Source organism: Centrocercus urophasianus, unplaced genomic scaffold (genome assembly GCF_019232065.1).
Source record: "Centrocercus urophasianus isolate 14NV4802_14NV808 unplaced genomic scaffold, USGS_Curo_1.0 seq_10, whole genome shotgun sequence".
Lineage (NCBI taxonomy): Eukaryota > Metazoa > Chordata > Aves > Galliformes > Phasianidae > Centrocercus > Centrocercus urophasianus.
The window spans coordinates 35,809,461-35,834,479 of NW_024884142.1; the positions used below are offsets into that span (position 1 = coordinate 35,809,461).

At 44.3% G+C, this 25,019-nt stretch overlaps 1 protein-coding gene across 1 annotated transcript in view; it reads right to left on the reverse strand.

Annotated features, from left to right (window-relative positions):
• Positions 1 to 21,121, reverse strand: part of BVES (blood vessel epicardial substance) — a 44,878-nt gene extending 23,757 nt beyond the window's left edge. Inside the window, 5 exon segments of the mRNA XM_042825441.1 lie at positions 7,835 to 7,856; positions 7,858 to 8,010; positions 8,753 to 8,861; positions 10,646 to 11,389; positions 21,036 to 21,121. Of these exon segments, the coding sequence (XP_042681375.1) occupies positions 7,835 to 7,856; positions 7,858 to 8,010; positions 8,753 to 8,861; positions 10,646 to 11,148 (787 nt within the window). The 5' untranslated portion in view covers positions 11,149 to 11,389; positions 21,036 to 21,121.
• Between the last annotated feature and the right edge of the window lie 3,898 nt (positions 21,122 to 25,019).

Below are 25,019 nucleotides of genomic sequence, written 5' to 3' on the forward strand. Positions count from 1 at the left end.
CCAGAAAGGCAGGCAGAACTCAAAAAAACCCCAAACAATAGTAATAATAGTCATGGAAGGAGGAAAAAAGAGGAATTGGGGGGGAGGCAGGAGATAAGCCCACAGCAGAACTTAAACAAGTGGCAGGAAAAGCATGTAGGATTTGAGAGTGAAAACACTGCATGCTCTGCGGGGGAAGAAAAGGTAAACATATGAGCTCAGAAGAACTGGGGGTGGGCACTAGGCAGCTATCTTTAAGTTAGATTTCTCTTTGCAAAACAAAAACCAACGCAAAGAGAGGAGGACAAAGGTAGGAACAAAATCAATAATCCACTGAAGGAAAAGATCACACATACCTGGGAAGAAAGTAAGCTGAAATAAATGCTAATAACGACGTATCAAGAGCGAAAAACAAAGCGGGAACACGCAAGTTAAGTCCAAATGCACAGAACAGGTTGCTGTAGCCCAAATGTCATGCAGGAATTTTTGATGCATTTGCTCAGAGTAATCCTAAACCTGGAGATTGTAAACACCCAATTTTTCGACTGCGTTAGCTGCTTCCTCAGCCATGACAGTACAGTCAGCATGGAGCAGCTGCAGAGGAGGGGCTGCCCCACACCAACTGAGCTCCTCTGCTGCACTGGTGTGTGGATCCAGAAGCTGGATCTCAGTCCTGCAGCTTATAAACAGCTGCAGAAACATGTCCCTATCTGACACCACTGTGGCTTGCTGCTGTCTGAGCAATCTTTGAAAGCAAAGGCAAACACAGAGTTACAGTCCTCTGGTTTCAATGAATAGATAAGACCACTCTTCTGAGTAATGTTTATTGTACTTCCTTGTTCTGTAAAGAAAAAAGCAACAAATCAACCTCTGTTTTATAGGGTTAAAAACAGGGACGCATACTGCAGAAGACAGATATTTATGTGATTATTACTTTTGCATGTAATATTGGCTTAAGTATACATGCTGCTGTATAAGGCAGTTTCAGAACTAAACCCAAAAAGCAGTATAAAAATATTGCAGATCTGATTTCAGAACATCCATATGTAGTTTCTTCGCGCTAGTAACTACTCATTAATTCTTTAAAGTGTGGACATACGTACTGAAAGAACACAGTGTGCCTTGCAAAGACTACAGAGACCCAGTAAACATCAGAGCATGGAGCTGTACGGCTGTCAAGAAGTGCTCCCCATTCACTTCACATGGGACAGCTGCTTACAGAAGTCATCTGGGAGAGCCCTACCTTTCTGCCAACAAAAATGGGACACTTTTGCCTCATATTCAAAATATATTTTTTTTCCTAAGCTAAATCTGATAGTAAAATAGAGCATCTGCTACAACTACAAATTTTAAAGCTTTTAACATTAATTTACATGAACCAATCAGAATACAGACTTTAAGCCAAGCAGCTATTTCATACTGATTGCTGACAACCAAACTCATATATCCTACCAGACGTGGACTGGATTACTTCACTTTTTGTAGGGGATAAGTCATTCTGCATTTACCACAGTGTACGAGAATGCACATGGGCAGACATAATGGGCTTTAAGGCCACACCACAGCTCACCTGCCCACATCCTGCTCACAGGGCTCCAATAGCCCAAACTCAGTAGTAGGTATCTGGATTCTCCTGTATGCTTCTTATTGTTTACTAACACCTACAGAACCCTGGAACCAGGCAGCCCTTTGCCTGCCCGGCGTCACAGAGCTCACTCCCTTCTCAATGGTGGGCACCCAGATGTATCTTTTCAGAGCACTGACTGCTGAGTTGCTTACAGCAGGAAGGTGGAGGATGCGATGGTGCTGCCCACTTCCATGCAGTCATGCACGTGGCACTTTTAGAGGACTTAGCCATGAAATGGGATTTCTGGCTTCAGCATCTTGCTCAGCCTAAGGGACCTTTACACATTTCTCCTGAAAAACCACCACATCCCCCAGGCTTTTGGGTAAGAATTGCTAGTGATTACAGTGAAAACTTAAGAGATTCATGGCTAAAATAGTTATTTACCACCATTATTTTATGGTGCTTGTTTATTTATCTAACACCAGTGTCTGTGTTCTCAATCATCTGCAGTATACTTATCTGAAAAACCCTGTGATGGGGAAATATTGATATCCCCACAATACGTCAAGGATCCCTTTAATTAGGAGCTCTGGTGGATGGGACAATGTCTGGGAATCCAGCAGAGCAGCTATAACGTTCTTCTATATATATAGAAGATATATATATATATGCTTATAGCAGCTATAAGCAGAATAGCTGCTATAAGGTTCTTCTGCTCCCAGGAGGTTTTGGGAACACCCCACCTTCTCCCCAGTTGATGGCAATGTCTATCAGCACTTGTGGCTTGCAGAATGATGACTTGGGTGAAAACTCTTTGCTGCAGAGCCACCTGCAAAGCTACTCCCTCAGTGAAGGGTTTGCCAGCTGTCATGGTAGATGTGGCCCTGAACCCTGCAGACCTGTCCCCATGCGGTGCTCCCTGCAGTTCCATCTGGTCCCCAGCTGGCTGCTCACAGGATGTGCTGCTGGTGCCTCACTCTTACACAGCAGTGAAGACATACAGAGCTCCACCTGCACACCTTGATGCACTGGGAGGTATTTCCATGCTGAGCTCAGTCAACATTTTTGATCCACACAGAACACAAGATGCAGACTGTAAACAGTGAAATATGAAGTGAGACAGCAAACAGTTCTTCAGCATCTCTATGTTCTGATAGGTATTAATAATCTGGATTATTAAGAACTACTTCTTACTCACTTCACTGTTTTAACACACAATATGCTCAAAACTGTAATCCAGGTCATTAATGCCAGAGCATTCAAGCACTGCTAACCACCTTTCTCATTTTTCAGCCCTTTACTTCTGGCAACTTGAACACCACATCTGCTGACCTACAGAAATTTACCGGAAAGATAATGTGATTTGGACAAACAGAACAAAAATACATGAATGTGTTCCCTTGGGAAACCTGAACTTCCAATACTTGGAGGGAGCATATAAACAGGAGGGGGAATAGCTGTTTATGAGGGTGGATAGTGACAGGACAAGGGGGAATGGTTTTAAACTGAGACAAGGGTGATTTAGGTTAGATATTAGGAGGAAGTTTTTCACACAGAGGTTGGTGAGGCACTGGAACAGGTTGCCCAAGGAGGCTGTGGGTGCCCCATCCCTCAGGCATTCAAGGCCAGGCTGGATGTGGCTCTGGGCAGCCTGGTCTGGTGGGTGGCAACCCTGCACACAGAAGGGGGGTTGAAACTTGACGATCATTGTGGTCCTTTTCATCCCAGGCCATTCTATGATTAATTTAAGACCAGTATGTATTTTCAAGAGAGATTAACAAACAAGCTTAATAAAGTATTTATCTTTTTGTATTATAAAAAATGACAATAATGCAGTAACACTTTGGGGCAGACAAATATGTACTCTGTTATTAGAAAGAAAGAAAGAACGAAAGAAAGAAAAAATATTTAATCTGTTAATGTGGATTCAGCAAATAGATGTTCATTTCCTTTTGTCTATTCAAACAGTTCACTTCTATCTAATTAGCTTATGGATTTTTTTTAATTTTTAACAGATGGTTTGCAAGACCTGTTTATGTGAGTACTGCGTTGTATTTTAATTTTCCATGTATATGGAGTCAAAATATGTATTATATTTATCACTTGCAATAATTGAATACTCAGCACTTTTTTATTTTTTTGCTGGAAATGTTTCATCAACATTATTTAGTTATTGCAAGCTTATGCCTTTTTAGAGGTCTGATGAAACAACGACTTCACCCAAGCTTGTATCCAGCTTTCCTACCTTTATCCTAGCAGAGGTCATACACAGGTGTATAGTTTGAAACAATTATTTGCATTACTGAGTTTCCTTTGATCACTCTACCATGTCTGCAAGGCAATTAACTCTTGAAAATTTAGGACTGGGCTGGCTCTCCTCAGCCTTCAGTCAGCTTCTGCTATCACAGGCAAAGACATCAAATATCCTTTTTCACTAAGCACATTCAATTTACCTTGCACAGTATATTAGTTATAAAGGTACTCAGGGGTACATTCTTTTCTGGCATTGTGCTATTTCGAGTATTGTATGCTAGAGTGAAAAGCATCCCTCAGAATACATTCCCTGTGCTTACACTACTGCTCGCTAAGCAAGTAGTACCCAATGAACTGCAGGGTCAGTCTCAGGGTCAGTCTTATGGTTCTTAAAGGCATTTATCAGACGTGCATTGCTCCGCCAATGGACTGTGGCCAACCAGCACCAGGGCTGCCAGATAGGGAAGACCTGCTCTGAAGATCTCATACTAACAATCAACAAGTTCTTTTTTGGATAAGACCTCTATAAAGCTGAGTGGAACACTTTTTTATTTTATTTTTGGCTCTTTGGACTGTCCTCAGCTATGTAGTTTTTTGGCACGTGCAATAATAAGAAATTTGAACCCTTTTGCAGGCTGGAAGGGTGATTCCAGCATGACGTTCAATATCCTAAAAATTCTGGACTGTGAACAGATGCAGATGAATAAGCAAACAACCACGCGCACCAGATTCAGCTGCTCTTACCTGTAAACACATAGAAATGTAGACATTTCTACGTCCTGCAGAAGATTATGGAACTATTCAAAACATAGAACGGGAGTATAGGAAAGTCTGCTGAGCAAGAAGAGGATTCACGATAGCATACTCAGTTCACAAAGTAGCATTAAGGCAATTATCCTTTCACTGAAACCGATTATTAAGAAGCTCAATCCCCTCCCTGAAGCTATTCCTGAGTAATAACATAGGCACAACCAGGTAACGCTCAAGGCAGAGCTTCATCATCCTCCAACTGTTCACTAACCTATAAATTAGGACTGGGCAGATATGACATCACAAAAGATTGTATTAGTTCATTGACATCAGTATGAGTACTTCTTTACTTAGGGTAAATTATGCAGTTCTCCAAAAATGTAATCTTATGAATCACATAGCGGAGAGTATTCTACAGTATATTTTAGGAGCACTGTCAAGATTCAAAAAACAGGGGTGGAGAAAGCTTGGTGTCTCACTTCCAGTCCTTTTGCGTGTACGTATTTTATTGTAGATATATGCCCTGAATTCTACAGTGAAAATGTTCTGCTAGTCATGACTCATGCTAAAAAATAGGAAATGATTTTTAGAAGGTGACTCAAAGCCCCCAAAGCACCCTACCAAAAGCCAAACAAGAACATTTATTCAGATATTCAGATACTGACTCAGCCATATCCTAGTAGAGATTACTGACAGCAACCAATTCAACCAAAGCATCACAAATGGCTGTGGTTGGAAAGATGACTGACACTAGAGCACACGCCAGTCACAAAGAAGAAAAAAATACTCAAGTATGTAATGGAGCACCCCCCGTCACTGCAGAATAGGTCTCTAAGCACTATGCTATAGCTTAAACAGAATGTACACACTTGAAACAGAAATGGCTGGACATGACTCCTTGGTCTAATTTTAAAGATGATCATGCTGGCTCTATTTAAGGCAAGTTTTCTATTAGATATGGATGGGACAATTCCATACATTTAAGAATACTGAGAAGAGCAATAAGCTTTGTATTATGCCTTAGCCTAGAACCTTTTTATGGCTCTAGACTATAATCTTTCTATGTTTGTGGACTGTTACATATAAAAAGATGAGTATAAACTTAATTTTGGTCCAACACATTTTATACCAAGAGAAATTGATAAATTTGGGGGATTTCACCAGAAAGGGAGGTCAGGGGCTACTTCAAATCATCAAAAAAAGGCATGTGAAAGCCCCTCAGCACACAGAGTGGCAACCAGCAAGATTCCCTGGTATGTCTACAGAGTTATGACTGCACGGTATGACATGAGAACACCTGCTGCTACAGGCAGAGCCATGATGCTGAGCACAGCATTGGAGAGATCATTCCGAGTCACACCACACAGCCTGCTGCCTCATCCCTTCACTGTCCCCTAATGAGCAACCAGGGAGTGCAGCCATGCCCCTAGCGTGTTCCCAAGCTCTGGCACTTGGTGCCTCCGTTATTTCCCGAGCCTGCCTTCAGCAGCTGTTGGTGAATTCTCCTCTCACATTTTAACAATTCTCTTTTCACCAAGGAAATGACAACGGTTTTACAGTAACAAACACAGAATACATAATGTGCAGGGTTGTTAGCAAGATTTAGGGATTATTGCATTACATGCTCTCCTATTTATGCCTGGCAGATTTCTCTCTCTGAGGAAGGGGCCTAAAGCTAAAAGGAGAATGTGGGCAGCATTCTTATACACTGAAGGCCATGCACACAGATGCTGTTTCAGACCCCTTCTAACAGATTTGTTGTATACACACTGCCCGATTACTTTTCAAGCACAAGGTTGCAGCATTGTTCTAAGCCCTTCAGCCCTCAGGATCTGAACTCAAACACGTACCTGCACACACACAAATACACAGCAGTTGTCCTACCAGCTGCACAGCAATTTTTTATTTTAAATATTAAAAAAGTGATCTACCTCGAGATCTATCAAGCAGCAATACAGACTCATAAAATAGTAATGCTTCTTATTTTTGGATTACTGGCATGCATCAAGCATAGCAGCAGGAAGGTGAGCTAGAAAAAACATTCAAACTCTTCTCTTCAAAGGCAGAGTGACCTCAAGGTTCAGAACCCACTTTCTCCCACTTAACCTTAATCTGATGCTCCCTTATTTTACTAGAACACCATAGATTTAGAAAGAAAATATATTTTAAATCAAGAATTTCATAGGCACAGAGATGTGACTCTGGAAGCTAAGAGAGAATGCTTCAGCTCAAAATTGTTCTTGTTGCTGCAGCTGTTCCTTAATTTCTTCCTGACAAATCTGGCTAGAAAGGATACTGTAAAACAAACTGCCATGGTTTGACTGCTGATTGATAAACAGTATTTATTGTACATATCATGAATGGCACTTACAACCTGGAAGTCCAGGTCCTGTAGGATTACATTCTATTAGAAACACTGCACAATCATGTCCCTAGTATTTGCAGCAATTAACTGCTTTACTTTTCCAATGCCAGCAATTACACTGATGCTTGTTTTCACATAATGCCCTTTTAGAATAGCCTGAGAGAAAGCGATCACCCATGGGACAACATTTGTTGTTTTGTTTGTTAGAAGAATTTGAGCACTTCAAACTCTTTCAGTTCTTCAAAAAGAAGAACAATATAACTAGTTGCTTTTTCTGTAAGATTGTTCTTGTTAATTGGAACAAGGCTCACATGGCAACAATTCAGTTATAATTTGTTATAAACAGGTTGCTGTGTTTTAAAGACAGCTTGGTTGTTTGCATTAATGTAGAACTGTGTATTTTATTACGGCAAGTAATTTAGAGAAAGTATAATCACAAATACTGTGGTTAGAGTTGGTTGGTTTTGTGTTGTTTTTTGGTTTCTTTTTTTTTTAATAAACACTGCACAGAGGCTGCCACAATTACAATAAAACCCAGCCTATTATCATTTCTTTTCCTCCCAAAGTAAGAAGTTCAACAGAAGAATCAACAGAAACAAAACATATTGCACGAGAAATCAAAATGCACAAGCCAACCAGCTGGCTCTACAGAAAGAATTCAAGCTACTCCAGCTAAAGTAAGTGGCACTTCAGTCAAATTTGGTGTTACTGAGCCTCCTTCCACTTCATCTCTACACTCAGGTACTTCCCCTGTCAGCGCTGGGAGTACATCCCCATGCTACTGCTTCCTGGGGGAGCTGCAGTTGGGGACACCTGGCCGTGGACGCCCCAAGGACCTCCTCTGCAGGCGGCGCGGGGGTGGCACTGGGGGTGTCTCAGGAAGAGAAGTGTGGTACAAGTTGGGCAAGCGGATGTCGTACCTAAAGCCCTTCCCCACGTGCACCCTGTCATTCAGGGCGTACAGTTTTTCGGCGATGTCGCTCCCGATTAAAATTGAGAACAGGCGTGAGATGAAACGATGCTTAGCAAACAGCAAGTACAGCTTCTTTCTCCTCCAGGCCACATACCGACAATCTGTCTCTGCTGTAAGCGTTACCTAGAGAACAGAAAATTAAAATCAGCTAATTATTATGTCTGTGTATTTGCTGCAGCTAAAGCCACTTAATCCATTTGTGCGAGGCTGTAAAAGGCAAATGAGAAGGTTGACAGGGAGGGGACACCTGAGGCTGTACCTGCTGGTAACAGTGAGCAGGACGAGCACACCCGTGCTGTGCACGGCAGCTGAAGCAGGATGTGCAGCCCTGCTTTGCCCTCAGCAGCCCACACTGGCAAAGCAGGTCTGAAAATCTCTCTACAAAGGCCCTCGTGAGGTGTGACCAACTTATCACTCTGCAGCTAGCCAACTGACAGCAGTGCAGGGGCTCACAAGTGATGGGCTGGGAGGACACCATGCCCCTCACTGTGCCCCCATATCACACAGTACCGCAGCCAGCATGCTCTGAATTCCACCTCCAGTGGGTAAAGCATCTTCTCCCCACCTCCCGTGGATGTGGTATCTCAGGTATTTTAGCTATTTTAGCACAGCCAACAAATGCAAACAAGAGTTCACCTCTTGGATCAGCTTTTAGGAAACACTTGTTTGTGCTAACAGGATGCAAACAGAAAAAAAGATACAAACAGCATGACCAGTCCAATGGACATCTCTCCCCAAGACAACAGAATGCCAGATGTTTGATTTCACAAACATCACCCACAAGTAAATGAAGTTATTTCTAAACCACTTAGTGTTTGAACAGTTTTCTCTGCTCAAAAAAAAAAAAAAAACCCTCCACTTTTACCTGGAAAATTCCCTCTTCTGTGGGTCTCAGTGAATCCCATTCAGGAGAATCCAGAAATTGAAGAGGAAAAATATAATGCAGAAACTCCCCATCAACCGTCACTCTGATCCTACCAAGATAAGATATGTTAATTTGTTAGTATTATGTGTACAGCAGCAACAACTGCAACAAGATGTTCCTTCTATTAGGTGAAGAGTTTAATTATAGCTTTGATAGCATGAAAAAACAACCACTTGCTGACTCTGTATTAACTGCATTACACTTTTTGAACCCAATTGGATCAGACTAGTTGCAGGAGAATACTAGACAATTGTGCAGCCATAATTCCAGGCCATACTCAGCTCACACACTATTCTCTCTGAGGCAGTTCTGTGCAGCAACATACAAGCTTGCTCATGAAATGCTAGTGTGTGCTGACGAGGTGAAAGACCAATGCACACACACCAGCTGTCTCCTTCCCTTGGAAGCCATAAGTGTATGCTTTAGGTATAGCAAACATACAGTTTACAGGGAATCAAGTGGCAAAGACTGAGTGCAAGGCAGAAGGTCCCCATGCCATGCATTGAGCAGGGCTCTCCTTGTCCTGGACACAAATTACACTGCCACAAGACTGCCTCTGGAGGCAGAAGACAGAATGGAGGTAGGATGTCTGTCTGAATGCTGTGACCTTCTGCAGGTGCGGAAGAAAATCTTTCTTTGAACACTTTCCTTTTAAAAAATTCTATGTAAGTTTGATGGGCAGGAAATGTTTGCTTGAACCTCAAAGCAAGTTGCGGGAATCCCCATTTCACATCTATTTTGCACTCGCAAAAGCACAAACAGCAGCCCTACAATGCCTGAAGGAGCACAGCAGGACCTCTCTGCATGGTTATTGCATGGCTGTGCATAAAAAAAGATGGACATCTTTCTCTCAGTATGACTGTGCAAAAGCAACCTCCACAAGGTACTTTCTTGACAGCCACAAAGAATGCTCCAAACCTGGGTTGCTGTAAGGCTAACTACTTAAGGTCCATATTGTTCATTGTCAATAGTAGTGAATGAGCTCCAAGCAGCTCACAGATTCCATCATGGAGCTGCCGAAGTGCAACTACAAAGTGCCCCATCAAACTCAGACCATAGCCATCATCTCTATGTATCTCATATGCCTGGTGGCCCAGGACCACTCTGCATGCAGTACATAAGCAAGTATTTCCTTTCAGGAAAGCATCAGCAAAGGTTGTTAAAAAGGGCATCCAGTGAGCAGGGAGTTCAAGCAGCTGGGATTTATTGTCTCAGAGTCTAACAAAAGGCCACAGCATGCAGTAACTGTAGGGTCAGTTATGTGAGTTCTGGATAGGGCTTAACTATATCTCATTGCAACGGAAGCATGCTGTGAGACCTTATTCTCTTCCTTATTACCTCCCTTCTTCCAAATACAGTCTATAGCAGAGTCAGCATACTCCATTAGACCATTTACCTCTGTATATTCAGTTTCTTAACTACAGTTAGTTAGCCCTGCTTCAGATTATACTGAACAGTGTAAGAAAATAAGAAAGATGCTGTGTTCATCAGCTGAGCAATACATAGCAAAAGACAGCCTAGGACTGAGGTACATGCTTGTTCCCTCTATGTACCTAACCTGTTAAGTGCTGTGATACAGTGCTCTGGAAAAGGATGATTTTAAATCCTTTTCTTCAGGCTATTACAGATTTTGTGCTTAGTGTTTCTACATTAGTGTTGTTCTAGACAAGTGTATTTAGCCTATTAATATTTATATTACCCACATTAATATTTAATCTACTGTACTGGAAAATGAACAAACAATACACAAATGAGGCAATTTTTTGCTTTCATTTTCAAGAAAGGGATGGGAAGACACTTGCAGTGAGCAAGTCTGAGCAAACTGATACAAACCTGCCTGATACAAGCAAAGACAGTTTGTCAATAGGTGTTTTGCCCTGCATAGCATAACAGTGCTCCTTCTCCAGGGTAACCACTTCTGCATCACAGCACAAAACAATCTTCCTGTAGACAGTTAAGGAAATTCCTAGAGGCTGGAAGAGAGCACTGTAGAGCTCCTGGAATTCTTTGTCAAAGGAAACACTCCGAACTTGGTAGGTAACATAAATGAATTGTACAAAGCATATAGCAAACAGTATAAAATTCCAGGAGAATATATCAGCAGCACAGACATCCAGCCAAGCCCAAACAGAAGAGCAGAGGAAGCCTAATCCAAGCAAACTGAAGACATAGAGAAGCCCAAAGAATCCACTTCCACCCATGAAGCCAACAACAAAGAGAATACTAGCTAGGTGGTAGATAGAACCCTCTGCCTCTTGCTTCCAGGTGACACACGTAGGATGCGCATATATCAAGCTCTCCCAAAAACTTGCATTTTCGCCCATGGCTGGACTCATTTTTTGATTCAGCCGAATTTTTGATATTGTTATTGATGTGATACAGCCAGTGGAGTCCTTTGCTTTTCCATTCTTGCAAACTGTTCAATGATCACGTAATAGCAGGGTCTCTTTTGGTAGTAAAGTCGCACTTAGGATTTCCAGAAAATAGGAAGCTAATGTTCTCAGAAGGCAATGCTGTTTCTCATCAGTTCATGCGCTGTCTTGACTTTAGCCATGTCATTCTGTAGTTTTATCTGATCTGGACAAGTGAAGAAAAGATGAATTACTTATAAAGTGATTTGCATCAATTAAACACGATCAAAGCTTTTATTGTCTAAAACCACAGACTGCATTACAATCATCCAATTTCCCTTACATCCCTCTGATTCCAGGATCAAACCTCAATACTCATCCTGTTGAAGACTGTGGTTTTGTACACACAAAGCACGCAGGAGCTATCAAGTTGCCACTGAATCCATGTAATATGTACATAATATCCACAAGATCCCGTGACAAGTCTTTCTGCAGCCTAACTGCTGAGGAAATGGCTGCGTTTGCTGGTCCTGAACCTGTCACCTGAGAGTCTAATCTAATGCCTTTCCTTGTTTGGGAACCAAAAAAAAAGATGACGAACTTTTGTCCCTTGCTCACTTCCTCCATGTCACTCCGCATTTCTTTAAACCACTTTGCTTTCGCCTCTTTGCCTTTCTGTTACCATTCATGAGTTCAGCAAAGCTGCTTTGTTCCTGGAGACAACAAACAACATCCCCAAACATCACAGTATGGGAAACCTGAGCATTGCAGGAGATGTATGTTTCTCCTACAAGGACAAAATTTAAAAGTAGCTTTAAACAGACCGGGATATCTGAATGTGAAGCAAGTCATCATTCAAAATACTTCTCAAAAGGCATTTATAGAACAGTTTAATAACAGTCAAATGTTCTACTTTATATCATTTCATGCCATGAGCCTCATAATTTCATTGGTTAGCACTGTAAAATGTTAAAAATGCTATTCTTTTCATTGCAATGTATCCCTGATAGTTCAATAAGAAGTAAGATACACAAATGAAAAGCATTAAAAAAGCAAAACAAATAAAATTAAAGTCTGCTTTCTTTGTCTGTCTTTTAAAGTAAAAAACATATGTTCCAGTGAAAGATTAGAAGCACTGGAGAGTGCAAAACCAGAGCACTAGCCTATCAGTAGTGTAACTACAAGTGAAAGTCTTTACATGCCAGTTTCTTTTCCTGGTAGAAACCAAGGAAGCTAACAAGATCTTGCTACTCAAATTATTATTCTCCAGAATATCAAAGGTAGCTACTTTTTTTTTTTCCAAGAGCCACAGAAGTCAACACTTAAAAGAATTAGCACTGGTGCAATGAAGCACTCAAGTATCATTCAGCAAGGTTTTCAGTGCCTTCTTTTCAAAAAAAAAAAAAAAAAACCTAAAAACCAAAAACCAAAACAACACAGTGTCAGATCTAAGAGCAAAGTCACATCACATTTCCTAACTGCAACATCTGTGCTTCTTTAAAACTTACACAAAATCTGACATTAAGCTCATAATTAAAAAAATACTAATACATAAATCCTGGACAATCATTTGTCTGTTTAGAAGAACAGTTTGGGAGGGGACCTCTCCCTGTTTGGAAGTAGGGCTGGGAAATCACTGGCCTATTAGAATGTCACAGCTGACATCAGTTTGGTAAAAGGATCTGCATTATAGGAAAGAGGCAAGTTTTGGTGTTTGCCACTTTACCCAAAGACTGTTCTCTGCCAACAGAATTGTTACTGGTTTTCATCTGGGTGTAGGATTTAGCACTAGAAAATGGGAATTCAGAATTATATTGGCCTCAAAGCAGTTACCCTGGCATGGAAGAGCACTCAGAATTTTAGGTAGCACTTCTGTGATCAATTGGTGATATTTCTGAACCACTAGAGAATAAAATAGGTGCAGGATAAACAGACGTGTTCCTGAACTTTTCTTCTGAATCCTTTCAGCATTTTCTGTGAGCTGTCAAAGTCACAGCTGAGGGGTTTGTTATTTCTTTTTTTTAAATACAATTACTGGTAACATGGATTATTGTTAATATTTCTGTATCGCCAACATTTTGTAACAACCAATTCTTGTCAAAATACGTATTTCTAGACAATATTCAGTGTTTTGAATGGGATTCTGACTGAGATGTTACATGGGAACTGTATGCATAACACAAATAAAATGCTGTGGATCTGTACTGTAACCTCCTTTCCATTTCCAACATCTTTGTTCATGTAAAGTTGCATGACATTGCAATAATTTCACAAAATTTATGTACAATTTCCAAACCTCTTACAGCATTCACAGGCTACCTGCACTACATCACGGAGCATTGCTGTAAAACATCTGTTCGTGACAAGATGGGTCAAAGCAAATTTGAAATAACAGCATGCTAGCAGAACACACACAGATGGCCATCACACACAAAGCCGAAGACCCACTCCACAAATGCCCTGTGCTTCTAAGTATTTTTTGAATGGAACATATCTTCCAAAACCACCGTATGTAAAATTCCCATTTATTTAGATTTTGCACAATGATAACATCTGCTGTAGAGGATCTCCTTTCCTTCAGAGAGGATGAAATGAGTGTGACGTGGGGCAAGCATTCACACAGGAGACAGCCTCACCAGCATGGCACCCTCCTGAACTGCTTTATAGAATCACAGAATCACATAATGGTTTGGGTTGGGTCGGGAGAGACCTTAAAGGCCATCTAGTTCTGTACCCCTGCCATGGGCAGGGCTGCCACCCCCCAGTTCAGCTGCCCAGGGCCTCATCCAACCTGGCCTTGAGTCTCTCCAGGGATGCAGCACCCACAGCTCCTCTGGGCAACTGTGCCAGTGCCTCATCGCCTCTCAGTAAAGAATTTCCTCCTAATATCTAACAAAACTCTTCCCTCTTTCTGTTTAAAGCCATTACCCTTTGTCCTATCAATGCACTCCCCAGTACAGAGTCCCTCACCAGCTTTCCTGAAGCCCCCCTTTAAGTACTGGAAGACCGCTGTAAGGCCTCCCCAGAGCCTTCTCTTCTCCATACTGAACAGCCTCAACCCTTTCTTCATAAGAAAGCCTGTCTTCATAAGAGAGGTGCTTTGATCATCTTTGTCCTCCTCTGGACTTGCTCTAATAGCTCCACATCTTTGCTGTGCTGGAGGCCCCTGCCCTGGACGCAGGTGGAGCCTCATGAGAGCAGAGCAGTGCACCTCTCTCTCCCTGCTGACAGCCCCACTTGTGATGCAGCCCAGGATACAGCTGGCTTTCTGGCTACAAAGCTCACATTGCTGGTGAATGCTGAGATTCTCATCAACCAACACTCCCTGCTTGAGTTGGACAGCCCAAACAACCTTCCGAAAGCACTAAAGAACACTGCTTGATGGAGGTGGTTTCTCAGGGCTGTGGCCATGCTTGCAGCAGCTGAACTACAGACAAAAAGAGAGGATTCACTTGTTTTAATCAAGAAAGTATTCTTGATTTGCAAGCCACATTTTTGTCAGTTTTTCTTAAGAAACATTAACTTGAACAGAGAGGATAGTATGGGTGGATTGGAGCAGAAACAGTTTTAAATTTGGATTGGTATTTAATACTTGATAAAGCCATTCTCATTTTTCTTTATAGTTGCTATAACTCCAGAATTTACAATTTTGAGGGCTTCAGGCCAGTCATTATAATTAAACCATTAATCTACTGCAAACATAGGGGGAGAATTTGGAGAAGTGCACCTTCCCCAGGTACATGTCCAATCCTACCTACTCTTTCCCCTGCTAAGGAAAAGAAATTGCACCTCATGCACACGCTCCCAAGTCTTTCTATAGCCCCTACCACGTGTCTACCAGGTTCAGAACAACACAGACTTGATGGCTGCTGGAGACACAGATGCCCCAGCAAGATCTCCTACTCCAGAAAGAAGATGCACCCCATGAGCACAGGTAGGATTACCAAACCATTTTGGGGAATTTCACCTCACTGCAAGTCTTTCTTTCTGAGGCATGGAGAAAAATCAGCCCAGATTGGAGATGCAAGAGACATTCAGCAGCACGGACTTAGAACAACCCACAGCTTTTCTGAAAGAGCTAAGCTGTCATCAGACAGTGATAAAATTAATAGGTTTGCTGCAGCTTCAGGCATTGAAGGGGATATCTCAGCTATAATCTTTGATATAAATGCTAGCCAGCAACTGAAAACCTCAGATGAGTAGAATATTAAAATAGACAAATCAGAATGAATTTGTGTTGTTATTTGCATGCACACTGTATGACCTACCAAACGGGCCTTTTCTTCACTCACTGCAGCACTCCCACAGAGAATCACCAAATAGGTAAATTGTAATTTATTTAAGAAAGGCATACTTCACCCCATTTTTGCCATTGATGACTCGAAGTTAATTATGAGAAATATTAATTACTGTGTTTGAAACACAATAATTTCTGAACACCCACTCCCCTCTCCTCAGAAATAAAACCAGCCTTGAGGCCACAAGCATTATTCTCTTTGGTCTTTTTAATTAAGTCAAAAATAAAACTATCCAGATGGAATACTCTATTCCTTAGCTACTTTACTGTTCATATTCAGGCAGGTAGCCCTCAGGACATCACACTACAGAATTTGACAAGAGCTGCAACTGTCCATGCTGAGCTTGTAGTCAGCCTGCTAATCAGCATTACTACAGCTCTGCCACCATGAGAAAGATGCTCCAGTGCCCATGCTTGTATACTCACAGTGAGATTATGCTGCATTTAGCAACTCTGTTCCACTGGTTTAGCCATCTAAGTGCAGGCTAGCCTGGTACTTACTGCTCCAGGCATGCAGAGGGGAGCCAGGGATCCCACAGCTGGGGTCCCACAGCCTCTGCATCCAACGGGTGAGTCCCAAGAACCCCATCCGGGCTAGGATGTCTCATTCTGTCTGCCCACCCTTTAGCCATATGAAGAGAAGCTGCTCTTTAATTTTATTAAGTACTTTCTCTAACATAATGCAATAGTGTTTCGTTCAGCAGGTCTATTAATGAATTCCTTTCTTCCATTTCCATTAGGTTTCTGGAAACTACTCTACTACCAATACACGTTTCTCTTAATGGCTGTTTAAGTAGTACACTTTCCCCAAGCTCCCTTACTTCAGCAGTTGCTCCCTCAGGGTTAGGCACCCAAAGGGACTGAGATGGCCAAGCCCTGGATGACAGCGCGTTGTCTAACTCATACAGAACACAGGAACCACGCACTTACAGATAGGTAAGGCCAGGCACCTTAAGGCAAGTATGGGCGAACACACTATTTCTAGAGATAAACAGCCCCTGAAACCACTCCAGGCTCAAAGCATGCATGCAGCAATTAAGACAGCAGCTAATTCCACAAGCTCAGGTCCTAGCTTACTTTGCACTTTGTGGGGCTCTATCCTAGAGAAAGCAATGTCACTATAATGCAGGAAAACTGTTTCCCCAAGAAAATGCAGCCCGTACAATGTAGAGAGAGCAACAGTAACTTCATCACAACCCATAGCATCCACCTAGGAAGCAGAAAGAGGAGGAAGGAGACTGGGGAAGAAAAGGACTCACTGATCCAAAAGACAAAAGTACCATGATAATCAGTCATTATAAAACTAGATATATTCAGATTACAAAGACATGCAAGCATAGACAGCAAAGGTAACTAGTGTAATTACTTCAAAAATTCCCTTTGCTGGGAATTAAGTCAGCATTCTGTATGATATGCAAAATAAATCTGGGTATGCTGTTACTAAAAAATAAATTGATATTTGCTATGATTCCATTTTTCCATTCTATACAAAGTCAGACTGGATGACCGCAATGATGTCTTTTGGACTTTTGTTTTAAGTTACTTAATATAAGAAAGTTACATGCACAAAGCATATGGCAAGTTTTAACAAGCTGCACAGCTGTGTATGATTTCATTTCTTAATGAAATCACAGAAGCACAGCATGGTTTGGGTTGGAAGGAACCTTAAAGATCATCACATTCCAACTTATTAACAGATAGATAGAGACACCACCCCCCAGCTCAGCTGCCCAGGGCCCTGTGCAACCTGGCCATGAAAACCTCTGGGGATGAAGCATCACAGCTTCTCTGGGCAGCTGAGCCAGCACCTCACCGCCTTTGGAATAAAGAAGGAATAAAGAATTTCCTCCTAAGATCTTACATGAATTTCTTCTTCTTTAGTTTAAAACCATTCCCCCTTGTCCTATTACTATCAGACAGTGTAAAATGTTGGTCTTCTTCAGTTTATGATCTTCCTTTAAATACTGGAAGACCGCAACGAGGTCTCCCCAGAGCCTTCTCTTCTCCAGGCTGAACAAGCCCAGCTCCCTCAGCCTGCCTTTATAGGAGATGTGCTCCAGCCTTTTAAGCATTGCTGCTTCAGACAACAGAAAACAGTGAACGCAGACAGGTCTCTAAAATTATTCTCCATGCAGATCTTACAGCAGAAAGTTTCAGCCATGTGGAGACAGAATCCCCTCCTACCAATGCTTTCCAAAGAACAGGGTCTCTTTCCAGTGAATACTTCAAGGTGATACGCACACGCGTGGCATCCACACCTGAGGAACCTGCTTCCAGGCAAGCACCCTCATCGCAGCACAGAGCCACTGCATGGCTCTCCCTGCACTACATCACAGCTCCAGCAGACAGGGCAGGAAGTGGACACCTGCATGAGTTGCTGTGATGCATTCTGGCCTCCCCACGGGAGCGTGAAGCTGGATCTGCATTCCCTCGGGCTCAGTGTCTCACCAATGTTTCAGCAGTGTCACATCTTCCAGATCAAAACAAGCAGCTGGGGTGCCTTCAAGCACTGGTGGCATTTCATAGAATCATAGAATGGCCTGGGTGAAAAGGGCCACATCTAGTTTCAACCCCCTGCTATGTGCAGGGTCACCAACCACCAGACCAGGCTGCCCAGAGCCACATCCAGCCTGGCCTTGAATGCCTGCAGGGATGGGGCATCCACAGCCTCCTTGGGCAACCCGTTCCAGTGTCTCACCACCCTCTGGGTGAAAAATTTTAGTCCCCTCTGGGTCACTCTGAAGAGTAAGCACCAGCCAGCCATTGGACTCTGCTCTGGTTGTGCTCCCATGGACAAAACTGTCACCAGAAGTGACCTTCAGTTAGCTTTCCCACATGCAGGGCTGGCATGGCTCAGGCCAACACCTCACCAGTAGCCTGGGACTGGCCTTGCCCTCCCACTGCAGCCAGAGCAGGGCAGAGCCTCTCAGCAGGGCTTCATTTCATTCAGCTGCAGCTGGGAAGTCTGGGTTCTGCTTACAATCTGCTCAAATCCCTCCTAATCTTTTTAAGAAGTGGAAAAAAGCTGGGAATGGGGGGAGGGATGGGAAGACAGTGAACGAGAAGGAAAGGCCACAGCATCACAGAATAGTTTAAGGTTCATTAGCACCACTGCATACAGCAAAGCTGCTATTATTTAGTCTTTAAATATTTAAAGACCAGCCTACTATACACAGATTACAGTACTCGGACGACTGCTCATTTATCACTGTAAAGCACACAACACAATCCTCCATGACTGCACAGCCAGTGCTGGAGATGTTATCTACTGTTCCTCTAGGCAGTGGCTGACATGAAAAAAATGACAGATTTTCCTCCAATTTGAATCAGAACTGAGGAAAGTTGAGCACGTGGTATTTGTGCCAAATATTCCCCACAGCCCTCACCTTCTTTTTTTATTTTTATTTTTTATTATTATTATTTTTTAAGGTCTTCTGCTCCTAGGAAATACGAAACGGAAGGACAGTATGGAAGGACAGTTGTAATTTTTTTTTAATTGTTAACTATGGATCATGCAGTTGCATCAGATTTATATGCTGAGCAGGACTAGGCAAGTGGTAATTCAGCTGTGTTGCGTTTTACGGTAAGTCATAGAATCACAGACTCGGTAAGGCTGGAAAAGATCACCAAGATCACCCAGTCCAACCACCAGCCCACCTCCACCATGCCCTGTAACCACGTCCCTCTCCACCTTTCCTGAACACCTCCAGGGACAGTGATTCACCCACTTCCCTGTGCAGTCTGTGCCACTGCCTCAACATTCTCCAGGAAAATATTTTTCCTAATATCCAACCTGCACCTCTCCTGGAGCAACTTACAGCAAAGTGAAGCACAAATTTAAGCTTTTCCACAGTTCAACTTTTAAGTTAATAGCAGAAAAAACAGCCACAGTGCCTGTTTCACAGATGCTGTAGAACTGTATCAATGAACTACAGACTCGGTGTGAGCAGCTGCGTGCAGCTGTGCCTTTGGATTGAACACTTCTGTATCTGGCCACACCACAGCACAATAGAACACAAACCTCACCTCCCAGCAGACATAAGCACTGGGTTTGGTGTCACACCTGGACATGGAACTAGATGGGGAGGGGCAGTGCCATCAGCTATGAATCCAGATATACAGCATGCTGAGTCACAGAGCACTGCACGTAAAGCAGAGGGAGCACCAGGCAGCGAGGCTGCCCCAGTGGGGCTGCTGATGTCATTTAGCCTTAATGGAAGGCTCAGGGTTAGAAGTACCCTCTGTTGGGACAGTATCACACGGCCCTACGTGCCCAGCAGCACAGCACAGCGGCAGGCACTGAGCTCGGGTTCAGCACCGCTTTCACTGGTCTCCCACCTGCCAGAGGCAGCACTTGGAGTGTCATAACATCATAGAATGGCCTGGGTGGAAAAGGGCCACAATGGTCATCTAGTTTCAACCCCTCTGCTATATGCAGGGTTGCCAACCACTAGACCAGGCTGCCCAGAGCCACATCCATCCTGGCCTTAAATGCCTCCAGGAATGGGGCATCACAGAGTAACAGAGCAGCAGCAGAGGAACAGACCTCTTATAGGTACTGGGACACTGACCACAACTCAATTCTGCAGGGCAGCGTAACACACTAAATGTTAAAAGAAAATTTCATCTCTGAAGAGGCTGCATGCTGTATGCAACGATGAAATGCAGTTCAGCCAACAAGCCTATTCTTGAATCCTTCATGAACTTTGTTCTCAACTTTCATTATAAACCATTTTCTTGCCACAACATTCACCTGCTCCACATTTCCTTCTTTTTTAACACCTATCCTCCCTATTTCTTGCCATTTTGCAGGCAAGGCATTTTCTTAAAAGTACTCACGTGAAATTTTCAGCTCCTTCACTGACCAGCACAGTGCTGAACTTTGTGTGAAGCCTGAACAGCGTCAGCCCCACAGATGCTGGAACCGTTCCTAATTTCGCTGCGGGCAGCGAGGGCGTGTTTACCTGCAGTCACCCACTGTCAGTGCCATTATCGAGAGCGGCGTAGGGAGCCCGACTGCTGGGGGGCAGATTTCATCACCACATCGCTGTATCACCACCCCGTGCTCTGTGATTCAGTGCTGCGAGCAGTTCGCTACGCAAAGTACTTGCCCGGCAATGCCACGCTTTGGAAATATGTTTGAAAAAATATAAAAGCTTCGGGAAAAGAAGTGTTTTCTATCACTTGTAGCTGTTTCTTCGCGAAGAAACAACCGCACGGATAGAAACAGATCTTAATTTCAGGGCTCATTTGTTCTTCCATTTGCCGGCGGTGGAAAGAGGCAGATGCCTACGGTCAGCGAAGTACGGGCGAGCCCAAGGGCCGCGTGCCCCGCCCGGGGGCAGCGCAGGGGCAGCTCAGGGCGCAGCCGGCGGGGGCACGAAGCGCACTTCTGCGGAAGCGCGGCCGCAGCCCGACGCGCGCACAGGGCGAGTACTTCGGGGAGAAGCGCACTTCCCCACCGCACCGCGAGCCCTGCTGCCGCGGCCGCCCCGAGCTCCCGTTCCTCTCCGCGACACCTGGCCCCGTTCCCTCCCACCGCCCCCCGGCACGGCACCGCGTCGCGGCCGCTTACCTGTCCCCGTGCCCCCTGCCGGGCGCCTTCGGCAAAGTTTCCCGGCTGAATGGACGGTGCGTGACGGACGGGACGGTGCGGTCGCTCCGCTCCTCGCGGCTCCCGGTGCCGGCAGCCCCCGCCCGGCCCCGAGGCCCCCCGCCGCCGCTGTGACTAAAATAGGCAGCAGCCGCCGGCGGGCTGCGGGAGGCGCCAGCCCGGGGCCGGCAGCGAGCGGCCGTAGCGCGCAGGCGCCTCCCGCCCGCCCCGGGGGGCTGCGGGCTGCCCGGCGCTGCCGCGGGGTTCCCCTCGGGGCTTTCGGCGCTGCCCGCGGGCGCTGGGGGCTGCGCGGGGCGGGTGGCGGAAGGAGGCGGGACGTGCCGCGGTACCGCCGTGCTGGGGGCCGGGGCGTCCCCGCGGGCTGTGGGGTGGGCAGAGCCGGCGGCCGTGCCGCCTCCTAAACTTTTGTGTTTTGGAACGTTCGCGGCTTTATTTCTGCCGGCTCGGTGCCTGCACGAAAGGAGAAAAGAAATCCAGCATCGACGAACAAACCCCTCGGCTTTCACAGCACAGAAAGTCATCTTCTGCACTGCCGTCTTGGGTTAAATTGTCGGAAGCTACTGGTTTGCAAATAAAAATGCAGTTTTCCTCTTCTTCACCTGCAGCATCTCTCTTTGGAATGTAAGGGAGAGATTCTGTGCCCTCGGCGCTGTCTTCGTTTTATGACTTGTGCATCTGTTTGCATGCAATCCTCAGGCATTTAATTCCAAACGAGAACACAGCTAAAGCCATTGGTGCTGTGTCGATACATGTGCTAGCCATAAATTTGTCCTGGTGATCACTTTATGTCTAGAGGAGATAGAGTTCAGTCAATAGATTGAAGGAAACAGACCTGCCAGCTATTAATGCACAGAAGATCACAGTGGGTTTTCATGTGCAGCTCCTGCTATGGCAGAAGCAATATCTCAATAACCAGAACATGAGCAATATGTGTCTTATAAACAAGAAATTGGGGAACTTCACACGCCGGACGGTGGCCACTGCTTGATCTCCCACCCCAGGTGGACATGTTCACTGCACAGCACAAGATGTGGACATGGACCACAGGAGTACAGGCTCTGAGCAGCCTGCTGTGCTCTCACAGAAGGCTCAAGGTCCTTGCAATCATCCCAGTGACCTCACTGTCTTAGAGGGGGGTTCTTCATTTGGGAGTCTGGGCTCTGTGTTTTTCAGAGAAGGCACGTGGAATTTGGGAGCAGTTAATTCTCCTAAAACTTGAGAAAACAAACAGCCAGAACATTTTAACCCAGCACTATTCCAGGTTACTTATATTCAAAACTTCATTACCTGATTGCAGTACTTGTTTTTATATCTATTATTTTTGAAAGAGAAAAGTCTTTTTTATCCAATCTTATCAAGTACATGTTAAAATCCTTGCAGTTAATTAGGCATTTAGAGAGTTTTACAGCGTCACTCCAAGTAATTACCTTTCAGACACATTCTACATATGCTATTTTACAACTTTATCAACTTTGTCTGACTTCAGCAGTCCCATCTGAGAGATTTGGGAAAATCAGGATGGATATCAGGGAGAGGTTCTTCACTGGAGGGAAGTCGGGCGCTGGAGTGGGCTCCCCAGGGAAGTGCTCATAGCCGCAAGCTGCCAGATTTCAAGAAGCATCTGAACAACAACAGTCTCAGATATAGAGCTTGAATTTTGGGTGGTCCTTTGTGGAGCCAGGGGCTGGACTTGATGATCCTTGTGGGTCCCTACCAACTTGTGATATTCTAGGATGCTATGAGATTACTTCACTGGCAAACTTGAGGCAGGGTTGATTCATGTTTTTTTTTCCTCTTTTTGCTCTTTGTATTTGGGGAGAAGTGAAAGCACGCAACCACTTCTTATTCACATTCATCCCAAATTGCCTTAGGCATAAATTTGGCCATTGTGTTTACACCTCATTGGGACAATAGCAAATGGGATGGAAAAATATCAAATAAAAGAAGGGTTGCTGAAATTTTATGTTGGATCTATTTTTCTGTCAACATTACATTATTCTAACAAATCAGTATTGGATCATTTAAGATGGGTTCCCCCTAATTTTCATCATAAAAGAAGCAAGGAAGTCAGTATATTTTGATAGCATATCTTCAGGATACTTTCAGGATACTTTCTGTTGCAAACAACAGTCATCGTCATTCTCCATGTCATATAGGTTACCAAGGAACAGTTCTGCTATAACACTTCTTTTAATTCAATAAACTCTGCATCAAATATTCTCTAGCATTGTGAGACTGAGACTACCAATGACCTGAATCTGAATCTGAATGTATTTAGTGCTGCACTTTACTGATGTACGCATTTGAAACATGGCACATAAAGGCAAAATGGAGACAACTAAGACATGACGCACCGAGGGAGCAGTCAGAGTTTGAACTGAGGAAACTGGGATTGTTCAGTCTGGAGCAGGCTGAGGGGAGACCTTATTGCTCTCAACAACTACCTGAAAAGGTGTTGTGGTGAGGTGGGGGTTGGCCTCTTTTTGCAGGTAACAGCAACAGGATGGGAGTTAACTGCCTTAAGATGTGCCAGGGGAGGTTCAGGTGGCGTATTACGAGATGTTTCTTCTCAGAAGGAGTGGTGAGGCAGTGGCACAAGCTGCCCAGGTGGGTGGTGGAGTCACTGTCCCTGGAGGTGTTCAAGTAACGTGTGGATGCGGCACTGATGGATGTGGTTAATGGTGGGCATGGTGGGGGTGGGCTGCTGGTTGGACTAAGTGATCTTAGTGATATTTTCCAACCTTAATGGTTCTGTGATTCTATGATATGCTTTGTTATAAGCCTTAGGAAAGGCTCAGCCGAGAGAACAACTTGGGTAAAGATTTTAAAGTCAAATGCAATTTTGTCAGCCTTAATTGTCAACCTACCATGTTGCGGGTGCTTGGAGGTTGGCTTTCATCTTTGGAAGACAGGCCTGGGTGAGAGACCAGAGTGAGACAGGCATAAAATGGCTGAGCCTCTGTGCGCTGAAGTAAGCCAAGTGCTGCTGGCATCCTTCACATCAGCTACTGGGGCGATCAGACTGTTCCCTGATGTTTGTAAAGTGACCTGTGGTATTTGTATAGAAGGACTGTTTTTAAAAGGTCGCGTAACCTAATAATTGCAGAACCAAATTATAACTGGTATCATTCTTTGCAGCAGCATGACAAGATGTAAAGGTCACACGTAAGGGTGAGCTTACAGAGAGCCGATGGCAAGGCTCAGCAATGCAGCATCAGAACTGAAGGGCTGCTGGGGAGAGACTTGGCTATGGCCAGCACTCTGCTGGGACAGTCCCACTGAGGAGCCAACGAAGGAGCAGTCAGAAGTGTGGGACTGCTCCTGCAGGTAGAACAATAACTGAGCACCTGGTCTGGCACCCTTGGGCTGGGCCCAACGTCCAGCCATGGAGCTGTACAGCTCCAGCTGGGTGTAAACAGCTCTCTTACACACAGTTAGATTGATGAGGTACCTTAGATGCACCTGTCTCTGGCTGTGATCCATCCTACGAGAAGTCTGACACCTCCATAAAACAGGCAGATTGCTTTGCTGCAGGCTGTCAGCAGCCCTGTCCTCAAATGCCACTCGGAGCTGCCACTGCCTCAGGAGGTAGCACAACGCCTTCAGGTCACGGAGCAGGGACCCAGGAGTGCCCAGTGCTGGCACTCGCCTGCCCTGGCTGTGTGGCTGAATGAATCCAGGCCGAGGGAGGAGAGAGCTCAATGTATTGTGCTGCCCAGAAAGCAGCTCCATCCATTTCCTCAGCACCTGCTTGAGGAGGGACTGACTTACAACGTCAGACAGCTGTCTTCTCCGCTATCTCTGGAGTGAAGCAGTGGTGTTCCTTACGTTGTGCTGAAGTTATCAATAACTGTGTTTATGGGGGAGATTTTAAAAAATGCTTAATAAATCTCTACTGCATTTTTTCTTTCACTGCATTGTCCTTGGTCAATAAAAATAACTTAT